General features: G+C 39.5%; 1 protein-coding gene across 1 annotated transcript in view; it reads right to left on the minus strand.

Moving 5' to 3' along the window:
- Positions 1-13,901: 13,901 nt before the first annotated feature.
- MOV10L1 (Mov10 like RISC complex RNA helicase 1) overlaps positions 13,902-23,523 on the minus strand; it is a 41,185-nt gene continuing 31,563 nt past the window's right edge. The window contains exons 21-27 of the mRNA XM_050904640.1: positions 23,325-23,489; positions 21,682-21,855; positions 20,767-20,916; positions 19,038-19,145; positions 15,949-16,086; positions 15,076-15,167; positions 13,902-14,558 (exon numbers count right to left, since the gene is read on the minus strand). Of these exons, the coding sequence (XP_050760597.1) occupies positions 14,549-14,558; positions 15,076-15,167; positions 15,949-16,086; positions 19,038-19,145; positions 20,767-20,916; positions 21,682-21,855; positions 23,325-23,489 (837 nt within the window). The 3' untranslated portion in view covers positions 13,902-14,548. The remainder of the gene's footprint in view (positions 14,559-15,075; positions 15,168-15,948; positions 16,087-19,037; positions 19,146-20,766; positions 20,917-21,681; positions 21,856-23,324; positions 23,490-23,523) is intronic.

Consider the following 23,523-nt stretch of genomic DNA (forward strand, 5'->3'; position numbering starts at 1 on the left):
CATAGTTTCTCGTGGATGCCAAAACATAAATTTCTGCAACAACAAGATTGGACAAAAACTCCGAATAAAACCAGTGCCTTGCCTAGTTAATAATAAAGCTGTTTTTAATAATAGTATAGCAACAAAGAGAACGAGTTAAAATGGAAAAATAATCTGTTTTTACTATTCAAGAACTCATAATCATCTTTTCCCCTTGGAATGAGCTTTGACTATAGCCTATACATGAATATTTTGTCTTAGCTTCAGCTCAGAGATTTAGAAGTGACTGAAGTAAAGAGCTGAGAAGGGAAAAATTCTTGCAGCATTTCTCAAAAAAATTAGAATCTAAATATATGTGAGAAATGGAATGTTGAGAAATTTTCAACAACAATGATCAATATCGGTGCCACAGATACTACCTTATGTAGTGCAGTGAAAACATGTTTTTGCCCCTGTCAGAACCAGCTTGAGTCCAGCAGCAGTAGGCAGCATCTGCATTGCACCCTGCGGTAGGACTGCTGCGTCCCTGTGATATCCGACAGAAGTGCATGAAATGTGGCACAGATGAGACTCCTCACAACTTCTACATGCACACCGCACCTAGTACCAGCCCAGTCCTGTATGTCCTGAACAAGTCAGGTTTGCTACGTGCTAGCAGGCTGTCTGTGCACTACAGCATAGTGTTTGCATCCGCAAACTCACAGAGTCCCCAGGTGCAGAGCTGAGCTGCACATGTCCAATAGTCTTTTCTTCAGGATGTCCAGCAGCTGGGTCTGAACCATTGCTCCCACCAAACTGCCCAACACTTAGAAGTAAGCGACAAACATTGAAGTCCTTCTAGTCCATCCAGTAGCCTTGTCCCAGCTCTCCACAGGGCTTAGTAGCTCAGGTGTAGTGTGGGACAAAGGCAAGAAACCTGCCTGGGCTGAGAAGGAACAGGAACTAGTTCCCCAGGAATCTGGAGTGCTGAGCAATGCCGTGCAGGGTCATTAGTGTGACTGTCATTTTTGCTGTCTGCGTCTGTGTTATCTAGATGTTAGGGCTATCTATCTGGAGTATCCTAGCCTCTTGTGCCCTCGAACTAAGTAAAACTACAGTTCAAAACCTGAATAATAAATATACTTTCTGTAATTTACATCCCCTGAGTAGTTCTATTGACTTAATGTTAAAATGGTGTGCAAGCAAATTTGATGCCTAAAATTATCACAAGGCAAACTAAGCTGATAAAGGTTTGAGGTAATACTAATTCTGTCTTGTTCCAGAGCGAGATAGTAATTATCAGTCCTCCAGTAAAGGACAAAATTGCAAACAGATCCTCCCAGATATATTGTAAGGAATTTCTGCTTGCTTCAGACAGTTTAGACAAATTTAATTTTTTCATTTGGCTTTATTTTATTTCTCTTATTTCAGAAGATTATTGAAGAAACATTTTTCTCTTCACCTTCCTATGAGAAGGAAAGGACACAAGTTTGAACAATAGAAATTCTAATTAGGTGTAAGAAAAGAAGTTACTGTAATGGTGGTCAAACACTGGAAGAGGTTGCTCAGAGAAGCTGTGGACTCTCCATCCTTGGAGCTATTACAAACCCGACTGTACATGGCCCTGAGCAACCTGACCCTGTTGGACAGGCTCAGAGCAGGGGGGATGGACTAGATGATTTCCAGAGGTCCCTTCCAAGCTAAACCTATTCTATAACCTTATGTTACATAGGTAGCATTTCACGTCTCTGTTACATCTGGAAAGATGCCCAAACCCAGAAAGAAAATATGCCTTTGAGAGCTACTGTGGTGCAAGTGCTGTATAGCTGCTGCAAATCATGTCCCTCCATTCCTGGCTGCAAACATTTTGCTTTGTAAGTGATGTCACCCCTAAGAGCTATTAGGGTAAGATTACATACATCTACTGAAGAGCTGGATTCTCATCTATCAACATAACAGGCTTTTCTTGTAATCCTGCGAATGTAACTGATGTAGCCTTGGGCAAAACATTTTTAATCCATGTGCTGTTCTGTTAGTTTTGGCAAACCTGCACGTGCTGCTGGTTGTGTCCCTGGTTCTGTAGACCCTGACACACTTTCTTAATTTTATTGTCCTACACAGTCAGCCATACTAAAAAAAGTGGAAATATTCACATCAGTAAGGCTAAGCCACTGCACACGTGTTTGCAAATGGTCTGCATTTGTACAGCGTTTAGCAGAAGTGGGCTCCGGTCTGGCCGAGCTCTTGCTGGGCGCTGCTGTAATCTAGGTGTAATAACGTGGAGGTCTCCAATATTAACTTGACTGTACTGAGCTACTTACCTCTGAATAGAGAATATCAATGGTTGAATAATTTCCTATTATGCTGAATTTATATTATAAAATCCTGATTTTGGCATAAGCCCCTACTGCTAAAGTTAGAGTATGCCTAAAGCTATAAGCTAAAGTTATTGATCAAACCCCTTTTGTTTGTGGGGATAAAGACAAGTGGCGAAGTTCCTTATATAAACTTGGAACAGATGAAGCCCTAACAGCCGAACAGATCAAATAGTGGTCAGGGAGGGTAAAGCTGTCAGTCATGATGCAGAAAATGGAGTTACGCTACATTAGCATTTTCTCTGGAAGGTAGCAGGAAGATAAAATTAATATATTGCAGTAAGGGGGAGATATTTTATATTCCATCATTACCTACTAGAGCTTGTTAAAAAATAAGCAGTTGTGAAAAAAACCCACCAAATTAAGGGAACCAGTTAATCTGCAGACAGTTTATTAAGGAGTTAATTAAAAAATAATCTGAATAATTTTGAACTTAAACAGCTGCTTGAACCCTGCAGAAGTTCTATTTAGTCTGGAAAAAACCTACCATTTTACCTATAATTAAAATGGGTGAGTGCCATGACATGGGCAACTACAGGCCATGTAGCCTGCCCTGAGGAGAAATTGTAGAGAACATGCTGTATACAGTATCATGACTAATGCCAATCAACAACATAAGGGCAGACACTGCCCCAGTATGAAAGCTGTGGAATGGATGCAGCTTCTTCCTAACCCTGCTAACATCAGATCATGTAATATTTTCAGCTGGCAGGAACCAAAGGCTTTCCAGCTCTGCACAGTGCCGTAATGTCTCCGTAGCTTCTTATAACTGATGTATTTTACTGAGAAGCCAAAGAGAAGGCCAGGTGTTACACCAGGAACCCAGAAATCCACATCCGAAGCAAACTGTATCAAATACACTTGGACAAAATTACAAATTTGGTTGATAAACTCTGAAATAATTACTTGATGTAATAGACTTTTTGAAGGCATTTATAAGATATTATGTACTCATTAACTTTTTGATACAGAAAACTACAGCATATGAATAACTTTCATGCTGATTCACAAGCTGCTAGATACATGACAATAACAACAGCACAGATATTTGATGGCAAAAGCTTATAGGCTTAGGTTATTCAATAAAGCTTCTGCCAGAGCAGAATTAAATTAGTATATAATGACATTTTCACATTAGAAGAGAAAGTCAAGTAAAAACCAGTCAAGTCAAGCAAGACAGGTACTATCTGCAGAAAATCTGATGCTGCCCTTCGGGCATTCAGCTCAGTATCTGTGGGCTGTAGTTGCTCATCATGATCCTAAAGCCACAAAAGGAAAATTAGTCTTTGCAATATTAATCATAATATATTTTCTTATCTGAATGTAAGATAAATACACATTTTTGATTAGTAAAATAAATGAAACTAGAAAAAATTATTAAAGGAATGTCATAGTGGCAACAATCTTCCACAGCTATCCTGATTAAACCCGCAAAAACCTGACTATTATCTGAAGAAAGAAGCAAGGTGCCTGTGTAAGCCTTGATCTGCATCACCCAATGGAAAGCAGGAGTAACTCTACTGAAGTCTAAAATACAGGGCATGAAACTGCTGGCAGTGGGAATTAAATCAGGCTATGCAGTTTCTTTAAATGCAATGGATTTGATCAGTCTGAGGCACTGCAAGAGGGCATGCGGTAATTTTTTACTTTGCTAGGGAGAGGGAGGTATATGCCTCCCCAGGCACTGCTGATGCAGATGATGCTGGTGAGGTGGAAGAACTGCTGAGGTACCCATCTCATTCTATCTGTGTGAATGGAACCGCTCAGGTGTTAGTTGATTATTACACTGCATACATCTACCACAAAATACGCGGGCAGCTGTTCAAAAATTCACATTAAATCCGTAATATTCTGTTAATATTACAGGGGATAAAGAGATTTGATGGGTACCTGACCGAAGGTCATTGTTTAAAGGTTTTCAGCCCCAATGCATGCAAATACACACTGATATAAAGACAATGCACTTCCTGAATTTTTTTTTTTTTTTTTAAATTATATTATCTCCTGAGCTTTTAATGGGATTCCTTCCTTTGCAGTCAGGGGAGAGTGGATGATGTCCTTATAGAGAGCCTGTATCTGCACTACATACAGCAGTGCAGATACATTTTGATGCTTCAAAGCATCAAAAATGCTCAGTAAGAACTTGGCTTTCCAGATGCAAACAGATATTTTTTAAAAGTTAATGTTTGGGATAACCTTTAACTGGAAACTGGGATGATTTCATTTCTCATGTTCTTAACCAGTTCTGCAGTTCCCAATCTTTAAAATGAGTTAAGTAAACTGACAGCCCCACAGGTCTGACTGCATGGAAGTTGTGGGTTTGTTCACGCTTTTAACATACCATTAGTTGTCTACATTTACATTCAGACACTCAGGACACTGAGTCAACATCGTGAGGCTTTCTGCATACATCCCTAACCTACTGCACAAAAAGGAGATGTGGAAAAAAAAAGTTGAAACTCTTGAAATAAATAGATCTACAGTTTCCCTTTACTTCTCAAAGCACGTTCAAAAAGTCAGTGAAGTCCACTCACAAGCTTAAATTACATTATTCTTCAGGCATGGAGTGCTCAGCACTGTCTAGGAAAATGCCTGAATTTCAACGGCATTGCTCTCATGAGTGAATTTACTTCTTTGTGTCTAGGCCCTGTCTTCAGATTACACCAGATAATCTCTTGAGGAGTTGTTTTGTCATTCAGCCAAAGGCTTGCTGACGCAAATTTTATTTGGAATTTTGTCTGAATACAGATACCTGTCACCTCAGGCTTGTGGATTACAAGGTATGGCTTGCTACTGTTTCCAGCCACAAGTCCCATGCAAAAACTCCCAGTATAAAAACCTGGAAATGGCAAATTCCTTTTACAGTAGGAGCACAAGGAATTACTAAAATAGACATTTTTGGAACACAGTTGCTCCAGGATCTCAAACATAATTTTACTTTGTAGGAAATAATGATGATGCACTGGGGACTAACAGAAGAAAAGAGAGGAGAATGTACTTTTAAAGCACTTCATTGTCTTCAAGAGATTTTTTAAATGTACCTACTGTGTGAGGTAAGAGTTGACTTCCAGCTGGTTCTTTGAATAATTTACTCTTAAAATGTCTGAAACGTCACTTATAAAAGGCACATGTTTCAAACCACGTTAATGTGCAGTTCAAAGCACTGTCACCAGACCGGTCACTACCATACCTTAAGGTATGGTGTATGCAAGGCTGGCTCTTGTTCATTAAGTGTGAGTCCTTCCTTAGTACGTTATGACTAAGGGTAGCACTCTGCTCTTGCCTGGCTATACACAGAGTGATGCAAACACTAGGATGTAAGAATGAAAACCAGAAGGGAAAGCTGTCTTGAACTGTTAAAGCTTCTTCTCATGCTGAGGAAACAATGTTAACTTATTTTATTTCAGGATATCTCTACAAGCAGGCAGCAGGACAATGAAGATTGGCTTTTGAGTCCAGACCAAATCTTGTTAACTTCAATCCCAGGCAGATCTGCAGTTTAATCTGGATAAAGATTACATAGCAATTTACAAATTACAGCATTAATCTGTCTGTAATGAATTTATTTTCATTTCTACTATTAATAAATTATGTAAAAATTAATTCTGCTTTTCCTGTAATCTGTTTCTTTCCATGTGTACTTCTGCAATGAGTCACTTTTAAAAAAAATCTGTTCTTTAAATTTTCTCTTGCTAGATTTTTCTGTGGTGGTAGCAATGCCTTCACGCACAAATGAGGTTCACGTAAAGGGCACTACCATAAAGGCCACATGTGCGTATAGCACACAGTCATTTTTAAGAGTTAATTTCAGGACATGCTGAAGTACAAAGGGGTAATATTACAGTCACCATTTTCAGTGCAAATGAGACAGTAACATTCACCTAGAATGTATTTGGGATGCCTTATTACCTAGTTAGCAGTACCTAGTACAACACACTTCAAACAAAAGCTTGATAGTGTTATACTGGATGAAGAAATCTGACTGAAGACTGGCAAACAAGTTGCTTTTAGAAGTGGGTCGTGGCTTAAGTAAAATTAATGAACAGCCTCAGAAAGTTAATTGCACGCTATTTACTAGCCTATTATTAGCAATTCCTTGGGTCTGAAGTTAAAAATCACCTCATCTGACCAACGTCAAGTCTTAAACCAGGCAACTCCAGCACAACCTCCAGACTGTGGAAATTTGGACAGGCCAAATGAATTGCATCACCCGCCGGCGTGACAGCAGTACAGCACGCGCTGAACTTGAGCGGCTCTGCCCGCGCCAGCACCTGCCCCTTCCAGCACGGGCTGCGGGGCCAGCGGCAGAGGTCGGGTGCCTAGGGTTACAGGGCTGATAATTAGTGTCCCTTTCTATAGCAAGACCTGAACAGTCTTCAGAGAGCTCTCCACAAAACAGAAACGATAGAGGTGAAAATGCCTTTTGGTCACTGTCCTGTTCCACACAAAGAATGTCTTCATTTTAGGCACTCTGCAGGGAATGTTTATGCTGGATTTCTTCTTCTGCCTCACTTACCCCATCTGTGCTGTTTGCTCATTAATTTAAGGGAAGCCAAAAGGGAAATTTTCACTACCCTTCTGTCCTCGCTATCCTGTCCTCTTCATTGCCCCAGGGCATGGCTGTTAGCAACAGAATGGAAACCACCACGAGGCCCTTGACCTCCCAAAAAATATTTTCAGCAAATTGCCAAGGGCTGACAACATGCATATTTTTGTGCTTCTCCCCCGCACCCCCGCTGCTGCCGGGGATTTGTACGGGTGCTGCTCCGCTCTGCCCCGGATGGCCTGGCGCACCCGCTCTCTGCCGAGGGCAGATCCTCCAGTGCTGCAGTAACTGCACCTGGCTCAGGCAATGCTGCTGCGCCGGGCTGCGCTGTGGGCTGCTGCCCGGCCACCCTCCCTCGCCCCAGGGCCACCCACCTCGCCCCAGGGCCACCCTGCTGAAGCGGACCAACTGAAATAACAAAGGTTGCAGCATTAGGGCTTTTCCTTTGGAGCACATTTTTGTCTTACGGTAAACACGGCACATGTGGTTGCTTAAAAAGTCTCGCTATTAAGGGCAACCCCGCTTCCTGTTTGCCCCTTACACTAGCAGGGCTGCTCTTCTGGTTGCTATGACCCCTCCAAACACACTCAAATATTGTGATAGCGATCACCCGCCAGGTTGACAGTGACTGGGATCATCTTCCTGGTATTCATACAGGGACACATTTTGCTGCTTTTCAGACAAATTATTAGGAATACACGGATCTCTTATGAAAACACATGCTTCTGCTAAGCATCATTGTACTAAAAGGCACATTAAGGGAGAGCTTTCCGTTCACAAAACCCCAGCCAAATACCCCAGCTTTTATTGAAGCAAAGTGTTCTTTGGGACCCTAGCTTTACTGTATGCCACTGAAGACATGCCCAAGCATGTTAAAACCTGACACACAGGATACGTTTCATGGACCTCCCCCCTGCGTTGTCACCTGAATGGTTTTATGAAAGAACCGAGAAGCCACAAAGCACCACCCACCCAGCTCCCTCAGCCACCAGCTAGAATAGCATCAGCTGCACCTTCACGGACCCGTGTGCAGATCCAAACCTACTGCCGGATACCTCTCCTTAAGGAGAGTGCACATGGAAATATTGCTCTGTTACTCAGCTCCATTATTCATCTCTGCTATCTTTCCTACTCTGAATTTCCACTACTTCTCACCTTCCCTTAATTTTGATACTGTTTGGATGCACTTTTTTCCCAGCTGAAAGAAAAACAAGGAGTGAACCATGAACCACAGTATTTATATACTTTTACCTTTTACATCGTGCATACTCCAAAGCATAAAAAGAAAGGCGGCAGTATTTTCCTTGAAGATGGTAACTGAATTCTATTGTATTGAAGTGTATCAAAAGCAAATGAAAAAGGACCCAAGTTCCGTCCAGGACTTGTCTACATGGGAATGTTATTTCCCATTAGGAAGGGTATATATTTGAACAGCTGCTGAACTCACATGTTTATTTCGCATCACAAACACTTTTAACTGTTCATTCATTTTAAAGTAATCTAAGATAATTCATGCAAGTCTATTGGACTTGCAGTGTGGGTGTTGTTTGAGGAGTGCCATCATAATGAATAGCTCTCCCCATTTATCAATAAACCAAGGTCTTTGGCACCAGGCTTTTGTAAATTTAAATTTATTCACAAACCTAGTAAGACTGTACTTAAATAGGCCTTATTTTATTCTCCATGTGACCACTGTTGTTATTGAGACTAGTTTGATATCAATTGCACATAACACCTCATGTTAACATACTTCCTCACATGAAGATGTCCTGAGCTCTGCCATCAGGACTCAGAATTATTCTTCTACTAACGCAGCTTTTCAGTAGTGATCACTGAAGCACTTCATTTTGTGCTACTGTATTCCACAGACATAAACCAGTTTACCTCTACATCAGCAACCTTTACTTCCTCAGCAAGAGAAAAAAAAATTAAAATTCCAGTTGTGTCATCTTCCCAAACACTGTCATATCCCCTCTTAGCTCCACTGCTTTTCATTAACTTACAGAAGAGCTGCGTCCTGTGCTTCTAGGAAAAGATGACGCAGGCAGCTAGGGCAGGTTTCCCCTCACCTAGCTTCAGTTATCCAGCACTTGGCTTGTCTCAGTTTCTAGGCTCCCTCTCCAGTCAGTGGAGAGGGACACGCAGCTTCAGGGATTCATTCACGTATTCTAGACACATTTTAGGATGAAGTAAACCGCCTTCCAGAGTCGTTTCTCTCCATCAGCTAGAGAGGTAGCCTAGACAATCTAGACGAAACACAACTCTCAGGCATTTACAGTGCCAGCTGTGTACGCACCAGATGACAGAGAGGAATCTTCTCTTCAGTTCTAGCACTTCCACGTCATCTGCACCTTCCAGTTAGGCAAGAGGAAGAGAAGTCATATACGAAGAGCATTAAAGAGAAACAAGTAAAGGTTAGAAGAGTGACTAATTCTTGTGGGGGCTTTTATTTGTTTGTTTTTGTGTGTATATGTTTTGGGGTTTTTTTAAACTAAAAATTGTTTTCCCATTTTCCCTTTGTTGACTGTATTCTTTCATTACCTATAGCCTCTTCTAGCTCCTATTTTTTTCTTCCTTGACATCAGTATTCCTTAAAAGAACTATTAGTTCTAGACTAGAACTATTCATTTGTGCCTTCTGGACAAATCCCAAGCCTTTCCAAATTTAACATTTCAACAGCACTTCGTCCTCTATTTACATACAGTTCTTCATTCCAGGGTCTGCAGTTTAACTTCTGTCCCACAGCACATCACCTCCTCACTTACTGTACTTCTGTGAGACACCGCAGTGGAAGCATTTCCTTTTGCTCTTGTAGAGCAATTCTCAAGAAGCCGGTACTGAAATATCTTTAAAGAGATCCTGAGACATTACGACACTTACAGCTGTAAGGAAATTTAAGCAGTTTAAAAGGATTATTTTACACTCCCACTCTTCACCATGTGCTGGAAGAACACCCTTCCCCACAGCTTAGAGGCACAGTGCATTTTCCTTACCATTACTATTAAAAAAAAAAAAAAAAGCCAATTGTTTAAATAATCAGAATATATAAATTTTAACCAGCCTGGTAAAACTGAGACAAATGAATTGTTTCTGAATCTGTGAATGAATGCTGATGTTCTCTTTTGTTAGTTGCAAAAAAACAATATTGCTTTTTAAAAGAGTCTGTTTCTTATTAAGATTTAGAATACTCATTATTCTGGTATCTGAGCTCCAAAATGTGCAGCACAATACTCCTTGACACCTTGAAGCTATTTTATTTAAAGAAGAAAAGCGTACTGAACTTTCATGACATTGTCAAATGAAGGTTGCAGAAGACAGTAAATAGCAGGTGCAGTTGCCCGCACACTCTGAATTCTATTTCTTGCCCCATTGATCTAATGTCCTTACTGGGATAATGGGCCCTATGGAAAAAACACAATCACACAAGGTGTTGAGTATACCAAGGTTGTAACTACAGCCTCAATTTTTTTTCCTTTCAGGTGTAGACTGACCATTTTTCAGGAAGATGAAGAATAGAAACAATGACCAGGGCTCCCACCCCCCATTATCTGGAAAAATACACATAGCATAGCTGTGAAGCCTGATCAGCGTGGCACTGGGCAGCATCCAGCCACGCGTGTGTCTTGGACTACTGAGCTGGTATGACTTGAATAATTAGGCTCATGTCAGAGGCCCACAGTTTGATCTTCAGAATGTTGCTACATAGTTGGTAGGGATGCAACTTTTATTAGATAAGGCACAGTTAAACAGCTGTTACAAAAAAAGTGTGGAACTAGCAGAAATAACAAATGAAACATAAAAATACTTGCCCAGCAACTCCTGCATCAATCAGTGACTTAGTGTGACCTGACCCACATTGTACCAGCATGGACAGATGAACAACAGCAATTTAAGGGGAACTTAAAAACATTAAAAATAGTCAGTGGAAGACTATAATAAGCAATACATGGGATTACCGCTCTAATAAAGCCTTCATATTCTAAAATACTATTGGAAGAGCATACTTTTTATTTGTGATCTAAATGCAGCCACCTACAAGTTAAGGTACTTCTTTCAAAAAGCAAAGACCATCCACTGAGGGAACTCTTGCTGCCACGGCGCAGAATTCAGCTGTGGGGACCGCTGTAAGGGTGAGAGCGCTACAACGCAGAACGTACTTCTCAGGCATTTGTTACTGTGTGAAACATACTGAGAAAACAGTGTGCAGTTGAGTACTGCATGCTCTGATTCTGGCAAGGAAACCTCTGGGGTTTTCCAGTGGCTTGAGTGGTCTGTCAAAGGTATTTTCTAAATTTCAACTCTTAACTGCTTCAGGAATTGCCTGCTTTACAGACTACCTCTTTCTCAGTCTCTTGCTTTTCTTAAGCCCGCAACGTCTAATACCGTATTTGGAGGGAAGCAGGGAAAGAGAGAAACTTGTAATAGCGTTCCTGTGTTCTCTGACTTGATGTACCTCTGACACGCTCCTCAAGACGTGGTGGAAGCCCTCTGTCTGGCTTCTGTAATTTCTTAGTAAGGCAAGGAATTAATAAATCAGAAACAGCCATGACAGAGTTGTTGGGTTTTTTTTTCTTTTTTGAGAAAAGACTGTTCCTGTAAACAGAACTGAATAACTGGAACATGGTTTTCATGCAAAGTAAGACTTAGTTTGACTGTCTCTAAAAGAAAGAGACTGACTCTCAATTGACTCCGTCATTGCTACTTTTGCATGCAGTGGCTGATTCTCTTTTTCCACATATCCTAAAAGAAATTTATGTAAATTTTTGTCAGAGTAAAAATGAAAGATGATTTTAACCAATAGCAAGAACTCAAACTGTTTTCTCTCCTTTTCCTCATTCCAGCTCATCAGGCCATATGTTTTCATGAAAGAGATGACTAGAATATTGAAGCTAACACCTCTGGAACAACCAGCTCTGCCTGCACATCAAGCTGCCAGAAGAAACTGTTCGAAAGTTGCAAACACTGTTTAATCCTGTACAATTCCAAGGGGTAGGTCTCTCTTCAAACAAGGTTTTCAGTAGCAGCTGGGTAGGCAGAAAGAGATGAGAAACATTGCAAGAGAAGGAGGAAAGCAAATTTATTTTATATCACACAGTACAGCTTCTCAGTCATTAATAAGCAGCAGCATACAAGCTGAGGTGAAAGGGTTAGAAAAAAAAAATGTAGTTTTAAATGCGTAACAGTAGAAGCAGGAACAGAAATCCCCCTTCTCCCCATTCAACATAAAGAGAGTGCAAGCTTGCTTTGTGCAGCCATCTCAATGAGGCATAAGCACTTCTCTGGAAGCACTTTTTAAGACTGTCAGAGGCTATTCTTAGTAACTCAGGGAAAAGGTTTCCACATTTTAGTTGTGGGCGATATGAGTTACAGTAAGAATAGTTTATCAGTGAAAAGAGCGTATGAGTTTCTCCACTGGCAAAATGTAGTTGTTGGATGAAAGATTTTTTTTTTTCCTTCCCTCAAAAATGTGTACTTGCCCTTTAAACTAAGAACTTCTGGAAAAATAAACACCATATATGATAACAGGCATTTATCACTTGACTTTTGCTGAGTAATAAAAGCACAATATTAAAAAATAAATCAAGTAGGTTTTTGTCGTCGTAGAAACTGATGTCAACATGCAAACTATTACAGTTAAAAGATTATTAACTTGTAGCTATTAACTATCACAATGTAATCAATCCTCTGCTACTTTGCTATGCAGAGGTCATGGAAATACTAATCAGAACTTCTGCATTGTATCTTGCAATAAAGTAAGCATCATTCATCTCCATTATGATCTCTTCACTGTTCTCTGAAGAGAGCATGAGCACAGTGACAAAGAGCAAGGCTGGCAGTAAGCCTAAGCAGCGGCAGGTGTAAACAGTGATTTGTGAGATGTGGTATGTCATAACACAAGCCTGAAGCAAGAGGTCTTTCAATAGGCAACAACTAGGACAGATTCTTAGTTAAACAGCTTCCTGAGTTTGATGTAGAATACTGGCATGGCATCATTGATGCTGGTATTTTCAGCATCATACTGCAACAACACAAACCATCTATTCTGGCCTGTCATGAGTGAAAGCAATTTAAGCAGCATAATACCATGCCAAAGAGGCTGGGCTGAATAGTCTAGAGTGCTGCTCAAATACAGCTGTGACTCAGACTGGATACACTCTCACAGTGTAGTTTGGGTGGAGAGGTAATTCTGGGTTCTCCACACTATGTGTCACCATACTACGTAAGGGTACAGTGTATCTGGCGTTGATGTTTTACTGCAACTTATAAGATGGCAAACACGGTATCTACATACTGTGCATTGCAGAGGAAAGAAGTACAGTGCATACCAGGAATAGAAGTGATGCCAATGGCTTTAAACTGAAAGAAGGTAGATTTAGATTAGACGTGATTTAGATCAGATGTAAGGAAGAAGTTCTTCACTGTGAGGGTGGTGCGGCACTGGAACAGGTTGCCCAGAGAGGTTGTGGATGCCCCCTCCCTGGAAGTGTTCAAGGCCAGGTTGGATGGGGCTTTGAGCAACCTGGTCGAGTGGAAGGTGTCCCTGCCCATGGCAGGGAGGTTGGAATTAGATGATCTTTTAAGGTCCCTTCCAACCCAAACCATTCTATGATTCTATAAGTGGACTATAAACAAGCAAACAAAAGCTTGCTATCTTTTTTCCCCCTCCATTTGTTTCTCTGTAGGCTATAGTCCTATCCAAAATACTTCTGTCTGTTATAGAAAGCTATCTTGTTGTATTGGCAGTTCCTAAACACAGTGGCTAGTTGTCCAACTATTCCTAGTGTTGTGTGGCAAGACTTAATCACCGAGGAGAGGACAAGAAAAAGAGAAAAAACACTGTTGTTTAAGGGGACAGCACAGAGCCCAATGAAGCTGATAGCAGGAATACTGCTAACCCATCAGTTATTTTTAATTTTGTCAAAATAAAGCAAGATACTTTATTCTACAGTGTATTTGTATAAACACAAAACATGGTTTTAATTTTCTTTTTTTTTTTTTTTTTTTTTTTTTTAAATCCACCATTTGAGGCATTGTTTTGACATACACTACAGCAGATAGCTGGACTGCAGTGGAAAACTAAGAAAATCCTATGTGATCTCAGCTGTATATATAAAGGCCTTAAAAACTGGAAGTAGGGTTTTTAAGCATGCTTGGCTTGAGATACTCAATATCAGTAAAGTGGAGATATTCATGTATCATTCCACTTCACATCGTGGATACATTACTGTAACACTCCCATAACAAAATTACAAGACACATATATGTTCCTGGGATGGTCCAGTTTTAGGAGGCACTACAAAAGTCTGAGAAAATTGAGAAGCTGAAAAAATTATAGAATAAAGAAAAGCTAACATAAGAGTTCATCAATATTTTTCTTCTGAAGCTTGGAGGATTCAGGCATACTGTTCTATGCAGAGGCATAAAGTCATATACATTTTAAACAGAAAAGCAAGTAAGTTGCCACTACTATTTTATACTGTTAAATTTCAACTTTTTCAATTCTTAAAAAAAGTATTAAAAATCTTGTTTGGAGAAACTTCCAACCATTTCAGAACACGTGCCTTTCCCTGAGGACAAAAGGTGCTGGATTTGCTCAGGACCGAATTTCTGTGAAGTATTCTTAGTTTCAAAACAGATGAGGACCGAATGCATCTTGAACACTGAAAAACTAGTCACACCTGTCAATTAAAGGGAATAAGATAAAAATTTTGCTTACCTTGCCATGAACAACAATTTTGATTTAAAAAAAAAAAAAAAAAAAAAAGGAGTTTCATCTAGTAGATAATACCCATTTAACAATGTATTACATGTTACTAGAAGAGACATGTTTAAATCAATCTTCAAGCAAATTTCTTCATTTACAGGAAAGCCACCTTAAACATTTCCCCTGCACCCCCCCAACCCCCCCATCCTTATGGTCATCAAATACGTAATGCATCTTTTGGGGTTACGTAAAATACCAAAGTCAACAACAGCTCTTATTTAATATTTAATGCTCAGACTCTACTTAGCGGGTGGGAGAAAACATGGTTACATTACATGTTATTATGTTTACAGCACTTAAGAATGCAAAATCAAATCCTACTATGATATCACAGGTTGTTGTATTTATCAATCTTTCAAATGATACTAGCTTTAAAAATATTGTAAACTGATCCATATCTAGCAAGGTTAAACTGAAGACCAGACACTCACTTCTTCAGGCATTCCAGCTCCGAAGGCAGGTCACAACCCACATAAACTCTATTCATTAAACTGTATTCTAACAGTGCACAAAAACAGGGATCCTACAAGAGAAGATTAATGTTTAATTTAAATCATGCTGCTCTGTGAAGTTAATTTTCAAACAAATTAACAAGGCACATGAATGCAGGAGATTTAATAGGACCTTTTCCAGAAACAGAACTCTACAAATCATGCAAGCATGGTGTAACATGGGAGGAAGATACCTATAGCTGCTGTAAATTACATTTGTTGCATGTAGGTGTGGGGAGACTAAACTTTCTATTCAGACCACTTCTGGAATACTGTTTTCCTTCTTATCCAGAAAGTCAGACATAACGTCTTATCAGATATTAAGAAAAGCTCACCTTATTCCTATGGAAGGACCATGCATGGGTTCAAAAGGAGCCCGCCTCCCTGGCAGGCTGTTATATTAATTGGGAACAATCACTTCTACCACCCTCCATTTAAAAAGTGAAGCAATGGCATTTTGTGAAGAATCTGATTGTGTAAGGTTATTCAGAACATGCTTACTGGACTTGCAGACTGCTGGAGAACTTCAGCATTGAGGTTCTGACCTCTTCTAGAGAGAAAAAGGAGGTAGGAGCTTGTATGCACAGATCAGCATTATGATTTCCTTTGTGCTTGGAAGTTTACTGTGTGGGTGCCTGAACTGTCCATACTTAAAGGAACCTATGGAGTTCAATATTCCCAAATGCAGACTGAGGACAGCGTACCAATTCTTAACATAATCTGACGTTCCCTCACATCAGATTAAAGCCCCAACTCATTAATTTACTGTGGCAAATACCACATGCAATTCAAAGATATAAAAATAAAACTTACTTTCACAAGAACATGAGGATTTCCCACGACAATCAGCAAAGCTTTTGCTCTAGTAATTGCTACATTAAATCTCTTTGGGTTAGAGAGAAAGCCCAAACAGTATTTGTCATCACCAAATAAGCCTTCATGAGATCGCACCTAAAATTAATTATGGATAATTTTAGAAATAGGATAATGAGAAAGCAACTTACCTAGCCATAATGTAACTTTAACATAATACTTGCTTACTGCAGCAATCCACAGCTCAGTGTCAGCAATGCACAAGTTAGATTCGCAATCCAACTTTCAGCTAGCTATTTCCCACCATTGCTTTCCCACAGAAGGTCTGTTCTCCAACAGGCTATTCATGCAACTTCAGCAATTTCAAGAGAATGGTGTACTAGTTTTATTTTAGCATCAGGACTATCCACTGTAATTTGAAACACATGACACCAAAACTGCTTCCTAAAAACCAGTGATTTTATCTTTTCAGTAGAAGAAATGCTAGAACTGCTGGTATTCTAACTCCTACAGTTGAATGACAACTCACAGTGTGTCCTTCTGCAAGCCTTCTTCAGTAGTCCCAGTGTGCTTTGACTTAGCTTAGAAAAAATGGCCAAAGCAACTAGCGTGCTATAACTATTGCTTATTAAATTTTCACCTCTATTTCATCTATATTTGAACCCATCTTTGATAAAAGAAAATTTTTATGACCTAAATAATGAGTTCTTATAAATAGGAGCATAGTACATACCTAGAACTACTTTAAGAGAGATACAGTGCTGGATTGAAAAGCTATAGTATGATGCAGAACAAAGTAAGCAAGCATAGTACCACTGCCCTCAGGAAAAAAAAAAGGCCAGAAAATCCCACAAACTCTTCTTCCAAGACACAAAAGAACCCCCAAAAAACCAACTGTTCCTCCATCCCTGCATTCATCCTGCTTTCCAGTGCTTTCATTGTTTACATAGCTGTTTTATCCTCCTCTCCCCTGAAAATCCTATGTACTCCTGTTAAAAGTAGTCCAGTACTGGTCATATCTTCAGCTACACATTCCTGGTCTATACTTCCTCCTTTGATCAGTTTGCCTTATATGCCATTACTCAGACTTATACAGCTCTGCCTGTACTGTACACTCTTGAACAGTCTTGAGGGATCCCAGGTCACAGACACCTCGGGAACTCCATGTTCCAAAACACTTAAATCTTTTACTTTACTTAGAGACTTACTGCACCAAAACCACATTACCATTTGGAAAAAAGCAAGCATATGCAGACTTTTTTGTATTCTGAACTGAATTCCACATCGTAGAAATACAGCTATGTAGGGCCCATAATGCCCGCCAAAAGAAAGTCTAAACCCTCAAACACAATCATGTACACTGAACTAATATCACTTGCTGATGTTCAAAGTATTAAGTCAGCCTTTCTCTAAATTTTCCCAACTGTCTTTTCCATGGATCCAGCACAGATTTTTACTCCTGTCCAGGCATTCAGCGTGCCTACAACAGTGCGTATTTGATGGATGTTGTCTCAGAACATAAAGGATTGGTATCACGTATTCTGGTAGCAAGATGTCATCTGCAAAAAGCCTCAGTAGCTATCAGCTGACTTATCAGCTGCTGCTTACACTTCTCAACTCCACATTGATTTCTCCTTAGAAGCACAAAGAAAAGTCTCCTGTCAAGAGCCCCAGCCAACAATCTTACGTGCCTGAGAAGACAAAGGCCAGAAAAGTAGGACATAAAGAAGCTGCTGCAGTTTTTCCCTTTATGGGGCTTTCATGTGAATTCAAATACCAGAGACATGCACATGCACTGGAGTAATATCTAGCGTTTAGAGAGGGAACTGGCATACGCCTGCATCTAACCTCAGCTCAACCTCAGAGTCTTCTGAAGCCTGATGTCTCAGCTGCTACAGATAGGATTTCCACGCTCTAGTCAACTGCGTGAAAAGTATGACTACATCTTTGTCTGTCACCTGCAGATAACATGCACTGAGATCTTTCAGAAAAAGAGAGACAACTGCTGAAGCATATTGGTCATCAAGTTTGCAAAAGAAAGTGAGACAAGGGCTGCCAACTTCCAAATGATAACACCAACTCCCTCCCAGTACTCTGTGACACAAGCCTCTCTTTCTCCCTATGTCAAATGCAAGGGATGGGGTCAACACAAATCCACAAACATCATCTTCCCAAACACATGCATCTTCCCACATTTCCTGAATGCTCCCTTTTGTCACCACTTTTCTCAAAGACCCATTTATTGCAAAGAGTGAAACTAAATACCTCTGCATTTTCATGGTTATCTAAAAATCTCTAGTGATGCAGTTTATGCCCCTATACCTTCATATTTACACAGATGTAGTCAACCAAAACCAACTCAGAATCAAGGAGGTGATGTACTGTTACAATGATGGCCTGTGACTAGTGTACTGCTGAAGCATGGATTTCTTTCCCCCCCGGACCCTTTCTTCAAGGCATTTGATAGCTTCAGATTCAAAAAGCTAGCACCTAGAAAAGACGTTTACCAACACCCCTATAATACAACCAGCACAGCACTTAAAGTGCACCATCAAGATGATCATGAAAGACTACCAAGTGCTCTCCTACCAAAGCAAAATAAATAAATTGTGATAAAGGGCTTCTAGGCACAGTCAGCATTGGTGTCTGGGAAGTCGTCAGGTGTATACCATTAAGTGATGATTCTCAAACTGAAGGTGAAAAAGAATGTAAGAACCTACATCAGCTTTTAGAAGTAAAATAGCAATTACTTTTTAATACTGTGATTTACACAATTGTCTCTCTAATATTTATAATGTATCCAGTTTCCATTCTCCCTGTACGCACTTAAGTGAAAGTTACATTATCCGCATGAAACTCTAAAATAAATTCAGCACGACTATCTGCAAAGGTTTCAGGTTTACCTCAAAATCACAGATGCTCTACTATTTCATGCACTTAAGCTCTGCTTTCAAATACTGCGACAGACTGACAAAAATACAGCTTTTAAATTTTTATTTTTTATTTTTAAAAGCCCTATATCAAAAAGGAAACTTAGAGAATTAGACACATACAAAAACTCTCCACAGGACCACAACAAATATACATACTGTGGATAAGATGATAACCATGTACTCCTGCCCTTGAAACTCTTCTACTGTGCCAACTTTAATGTCTGCCAAATCAATACTTCTCAGAAGAAATCTAATTTTTTCCACCTACCAAAAAAAGTGTTTGAAGGAATTTATTTTTACATTTGAGATTCGATTACTTCAAAACTGAAAACATACTACATATACAAGTATGTGATTTAACACAGAGGTGTCACAGGGAATGCCTACACCAAGCTTAGCCATCATCCACTAGTAAGGTTTTATTTTAAAACAGTAACTTTTCCTGAGAAGTATCACACTTACTACACAACTTAGAAGGTGAAGGACTCACTACCATCATTTAAACAGAAATGAACAGATTTTTAATAATCCAGATTTTAATGAGAAGAACAACTTAGATCCATAAACCCTCTTCTTCCAATGTGCATTACATCCAAAACCATGCTTACCACAGATGTGGTAGGGCAAGCAGCTTCGCCCAGCCCCTCAAGAAGACTGTGCAGAGATTCCAACTTTGCTTGCCAGCTGCATCATGCAGGGTGAAAGACAGAAGTGAGATGTGGGCTTAAGTATCATCCCAAAAGAAAGAGAACAAGGAGTCTCACACACTGGAATGCTGGTACATGCGGGATTAGTATATTACCACCTGCTAAAAGCTGCTTGGAGGCTATACCTTAAGCGCTCCAAGAAATCATGCCTGGCTAAGGTGAGGATTACAGTCAATGACTACTCTTTAATCAGCGTTCCTGCAATATAAGGTGACTTTCTTGAAGCGGACATTACTATTATATGTCTTGCATCATAGGCAGATGAAGGACATAATCATATTAAATGATGTGAAATGTTTTAGGGAGTATAAGAGGTTCAGTCACATCAATACTATATATTTGAAAAATAAATAGTAACTGTATACATGAGCAGATGCATACACCTGACCAGTAGGATCAGTACAGGCAGAGCTCTAATTTGCAAGTGAGATTTCTTCAGAAGGGGTTGGTCTTTTCCACACACCTCACAGTGTTTCCCCCAGCCCATGCATGCAAGGCCATGAATACTGAGATGTGAACATCAAGAAAAATAATATGCACACTGTCCAGAGCATCGCCTGGAAATGAAAGGAGATTTAATCTTATTTTTAAAATGAAAGCAGACATCACATACTTAACAGACTTGAATATAAATTGTTTCAAAAATAAAGCACAGCATTTGAAGTTGACATTCAACATTCTCTACAGTTTTAAATAGCAGCACAAACTTCAAGTCTGACTACAGGACAGCTAAGAAGTTCCAATTCCTCTAGTTTCCTCAAAGCCATAACAAGGTGACATGCCACCTACTTCACTACATTTCCCTTTCGTTCCACTCCTCAGTGCAGAGAGTGACAGAATCAGATTGCTGTTCCAGCTGTTGGATAATAAATTCCTGACTTGCACTCCTTACTCCCAACAACTGAAAAATGTGCTTCTGTCTCCAAAACTGCAAGCAGATCTCTCCTTCATCATTTCTTGATTTTTAAAACTAAAGAAAGTAGAATGCCATTACTGCTGTCTTTCTCTAGGTTTAGATTTCAAGGGAAGCATCCTTAATGATTGATAATAGACTGTGTAATATGACACACAACAGTGAAGTTTTGAGATATGCCTCCCTGCTTTAACAAAGCACAGCCACAATGCAAAACCACAAGATGAAATATAGCAACTTTGAAGTTCTTAGACATCAGTTATACCTGTTTACGATATGGTGTAATCACTCCAATATCAGTCACTGACACTGCAGCGTTCTCATTTTTAGCAAGGTGGCAACAGTACTGCATTACTTGAACTGCTTCAGTTGGATTAAACCATGAAGGACTGTGACCTTCACGTGTTTCACTGCCCTGTATTACGGGAAAAGAAACGAGATGATGAAGACCAGGTGCAGAAGTGACTATGTATTTATTAATAGATTATTCTTATACATCCTAAATGCAAAAAAAGAGTGATGCTATATACAATTTCTCTTCTTTGCTATACACCCTTTCTAATAAACAAGTATCACCTAACATTTTATATTGTTTTTTTAAGCCAGAGAATTTATATGACAACAGTACTTTAAGTGTACAACAAAGGAGTTAAATCTCAACTCACAATAACATGTGTTAGCAGGTTGGTATCTTGCTTTTGTGCAAAGCAGAAGAGTTCAAAACCAAGCCTCTCCAAGCAGTGCATATTATCACTTTTTACTAACTTCTTGGAAGACTAAAGAAAAACTTTTTTTCCAAAGTACTATTTTTTCCCCTGCCTTAATAATCCTCTAGTTTTAGAGGCTTGTATTCATTCAAATGTAGCAAACTCTCACCAAAACCAATCTAAAGGCAGCTGACTGTAGCTCCATCTTGGTCAATCTGCTACGAATTTAAATTTGTATCAAAATGTCTCCACAATACACTTCAACAGGCAGCTGCTCAAGTTCTTAGCAGGCATTTGACTTCAGTAGTTGTTTCTAAAACCAGATGGTCAGGAACTCACATTACTTGCAAAAAAAAGTATTCTTTTTTCATACCTTTTCTAGAATTCATTCTACAGAAAACTCATCTACAACATCAGCAAACTTCTGTCAGGCCTCCTTATTCATACCTTCACTACATGAACATTGTACATACCCTTATTCCATGAAAAATTAATGGAAATCCCTTCCTGGGCAATTTCCCCCAATGCAACAAAGAAGTTACTACTGAAGTATCCGCACAAACTTCTAGCTCCTTATGATAAAACAATTTCGATGGCAAGGCAAGCAATGCAGAATGTGACCTGTAGTTCTTTACAAGTTTTGTGATCTGCAAAGACAAAAACCAAAATCCATAACTGAAATAGATATTCATCAGACTTCATAGTACACAGCTCCCAAGCAGATACTACCCTACCATCCTCTAGCATTTAGCTTTTCTAAAGCTGCTGAAGAACTGTATTAAAGGCAAAAACCGCAGGTGTGATCTTCTATAAGTACTAAATAAAAGCAGTTTTTTGAAGGACCATCTCTCTCCCCTCCAAAGGAAAAAAAGAAAGAAAAAAGAACTGAATGTACATGACAGATGAATTGAGCATTCTCCAGTTTCTTAAAACAATTGATCTATAGGCACATTCTCTTTTTTTAAGAGTCAGATTCTTTTCATGGGGTTTCCATGGATGTAACCTGTTTTTTTGAGGATATCTTGACAGGCAGAAAGGGAGCATCAGAACAGCTGATAGAAGTTGGCCTTAGAAACCAGAAATGTATTTGTCTTTAAGTGAAAGAATGGCCTTAAGGAAGCATTCCAGTCAGTAATAACCAGCTTGAAAAAAATACGTCCTGTAAAACAACTAACATACGATACTCAAGTCCAATGGTATCCTTAAAGCCCTCACACTTCCTGCTCTCTCACTATGCCAATTCTCCTTAAGCATTGTATAAGGAACACAACAATGAAAGTTTGCCGTAACAGACTTTAGGAGGAACCGTGACAGGTTTTTCAGTAGGCTGCACCCAACCTAAAGCCCAGGGCCAAACACCCCTGCTCTCCCCCTTAAGTCTGCCATCAGATTTCCTCCCTCCTCTGTTTCCATGGTCATCTAGTCATCTTTTGCTCTCAGCTTAATTCTTCAAAGTGTATTACCATGAGAACGGGAAGGCATCTTAATAAGTTTAACTTTAGCCCTATATTTCAGATAATAATTTAAAGCAGCTGAAACATCTGTGCTCATTTATGTACTACGCTACCTCTGCCACTTAACATAGACTTCAGGTACTTCACCATACAAGAGTTTCAGGAAGCTATCCTTCAGAGGAGGAGGTGATAAAGAAACAGGAACAGTTTCTTTTTTCCCTTCCTGAAACATGATGTTTGCAAAATTAATCTCTATGTTGAAAGAGGAGGCTTTGTTTGCCTTTTTATGTTAAAAGTAGAAGTTGTACTTGTTCATTTGTGGAAAATTAAGTTATGAAGTTATGGTAAATGTGGACAATGGAGATGGAAGGGAATTTTAAGCCATTATTTAGAATTCTGCTTTGTGCACCGTATTTGACTTATTTTGCCTAAGAATAGAGAGCCCCTTCAAAGAAGGGTTTTAACATGCTGAAGGGCTCAGCATCCTTGCTATCCAGAGTATATATTCAAAATAATTAAGCTTTCCTAGAGAACTAATGCTCAAGCTAGACTTATCACTAAGCATCAGGGAGCAAAAAGGTGGTAAGGAAACAGCAGGAACTACAGTTTCTCCTTTTTTGATTTAGATGAAAAAATTTAATTAAAATTGTAGTTTTACTCACCAACAAAGGATTATATGCTCCACAGGCACTAAAAGCATCCTCATCTCTCAGATATATCTCTCTTGATGTCAGTCTTTCCAGCAAGGACATATTTAATCCAAAAGTCAGTGCAATTTGAGATTTTATTACTGGCCCTAACTGCTTTGGATCTCCAACAAGAACTATCTGTATATGCAATTAAAAAAAAAAAATCCATCTT

The sequence above is a fragment of the Gymnogyps californianus genome, chromosome 1, assembly GCF_018139145.2.
Source record: "Gymnogyps californianus isolate 813 chromosome 1, ASM1813914v2, whole genome shotgun sequence".
Taxonomy (NCBI): Eukaryota; Metazoa; Chordata; class Aves; order Accipitriformes; family Cathartidae; genus Gymnogyps; species Gymnogyps californianus.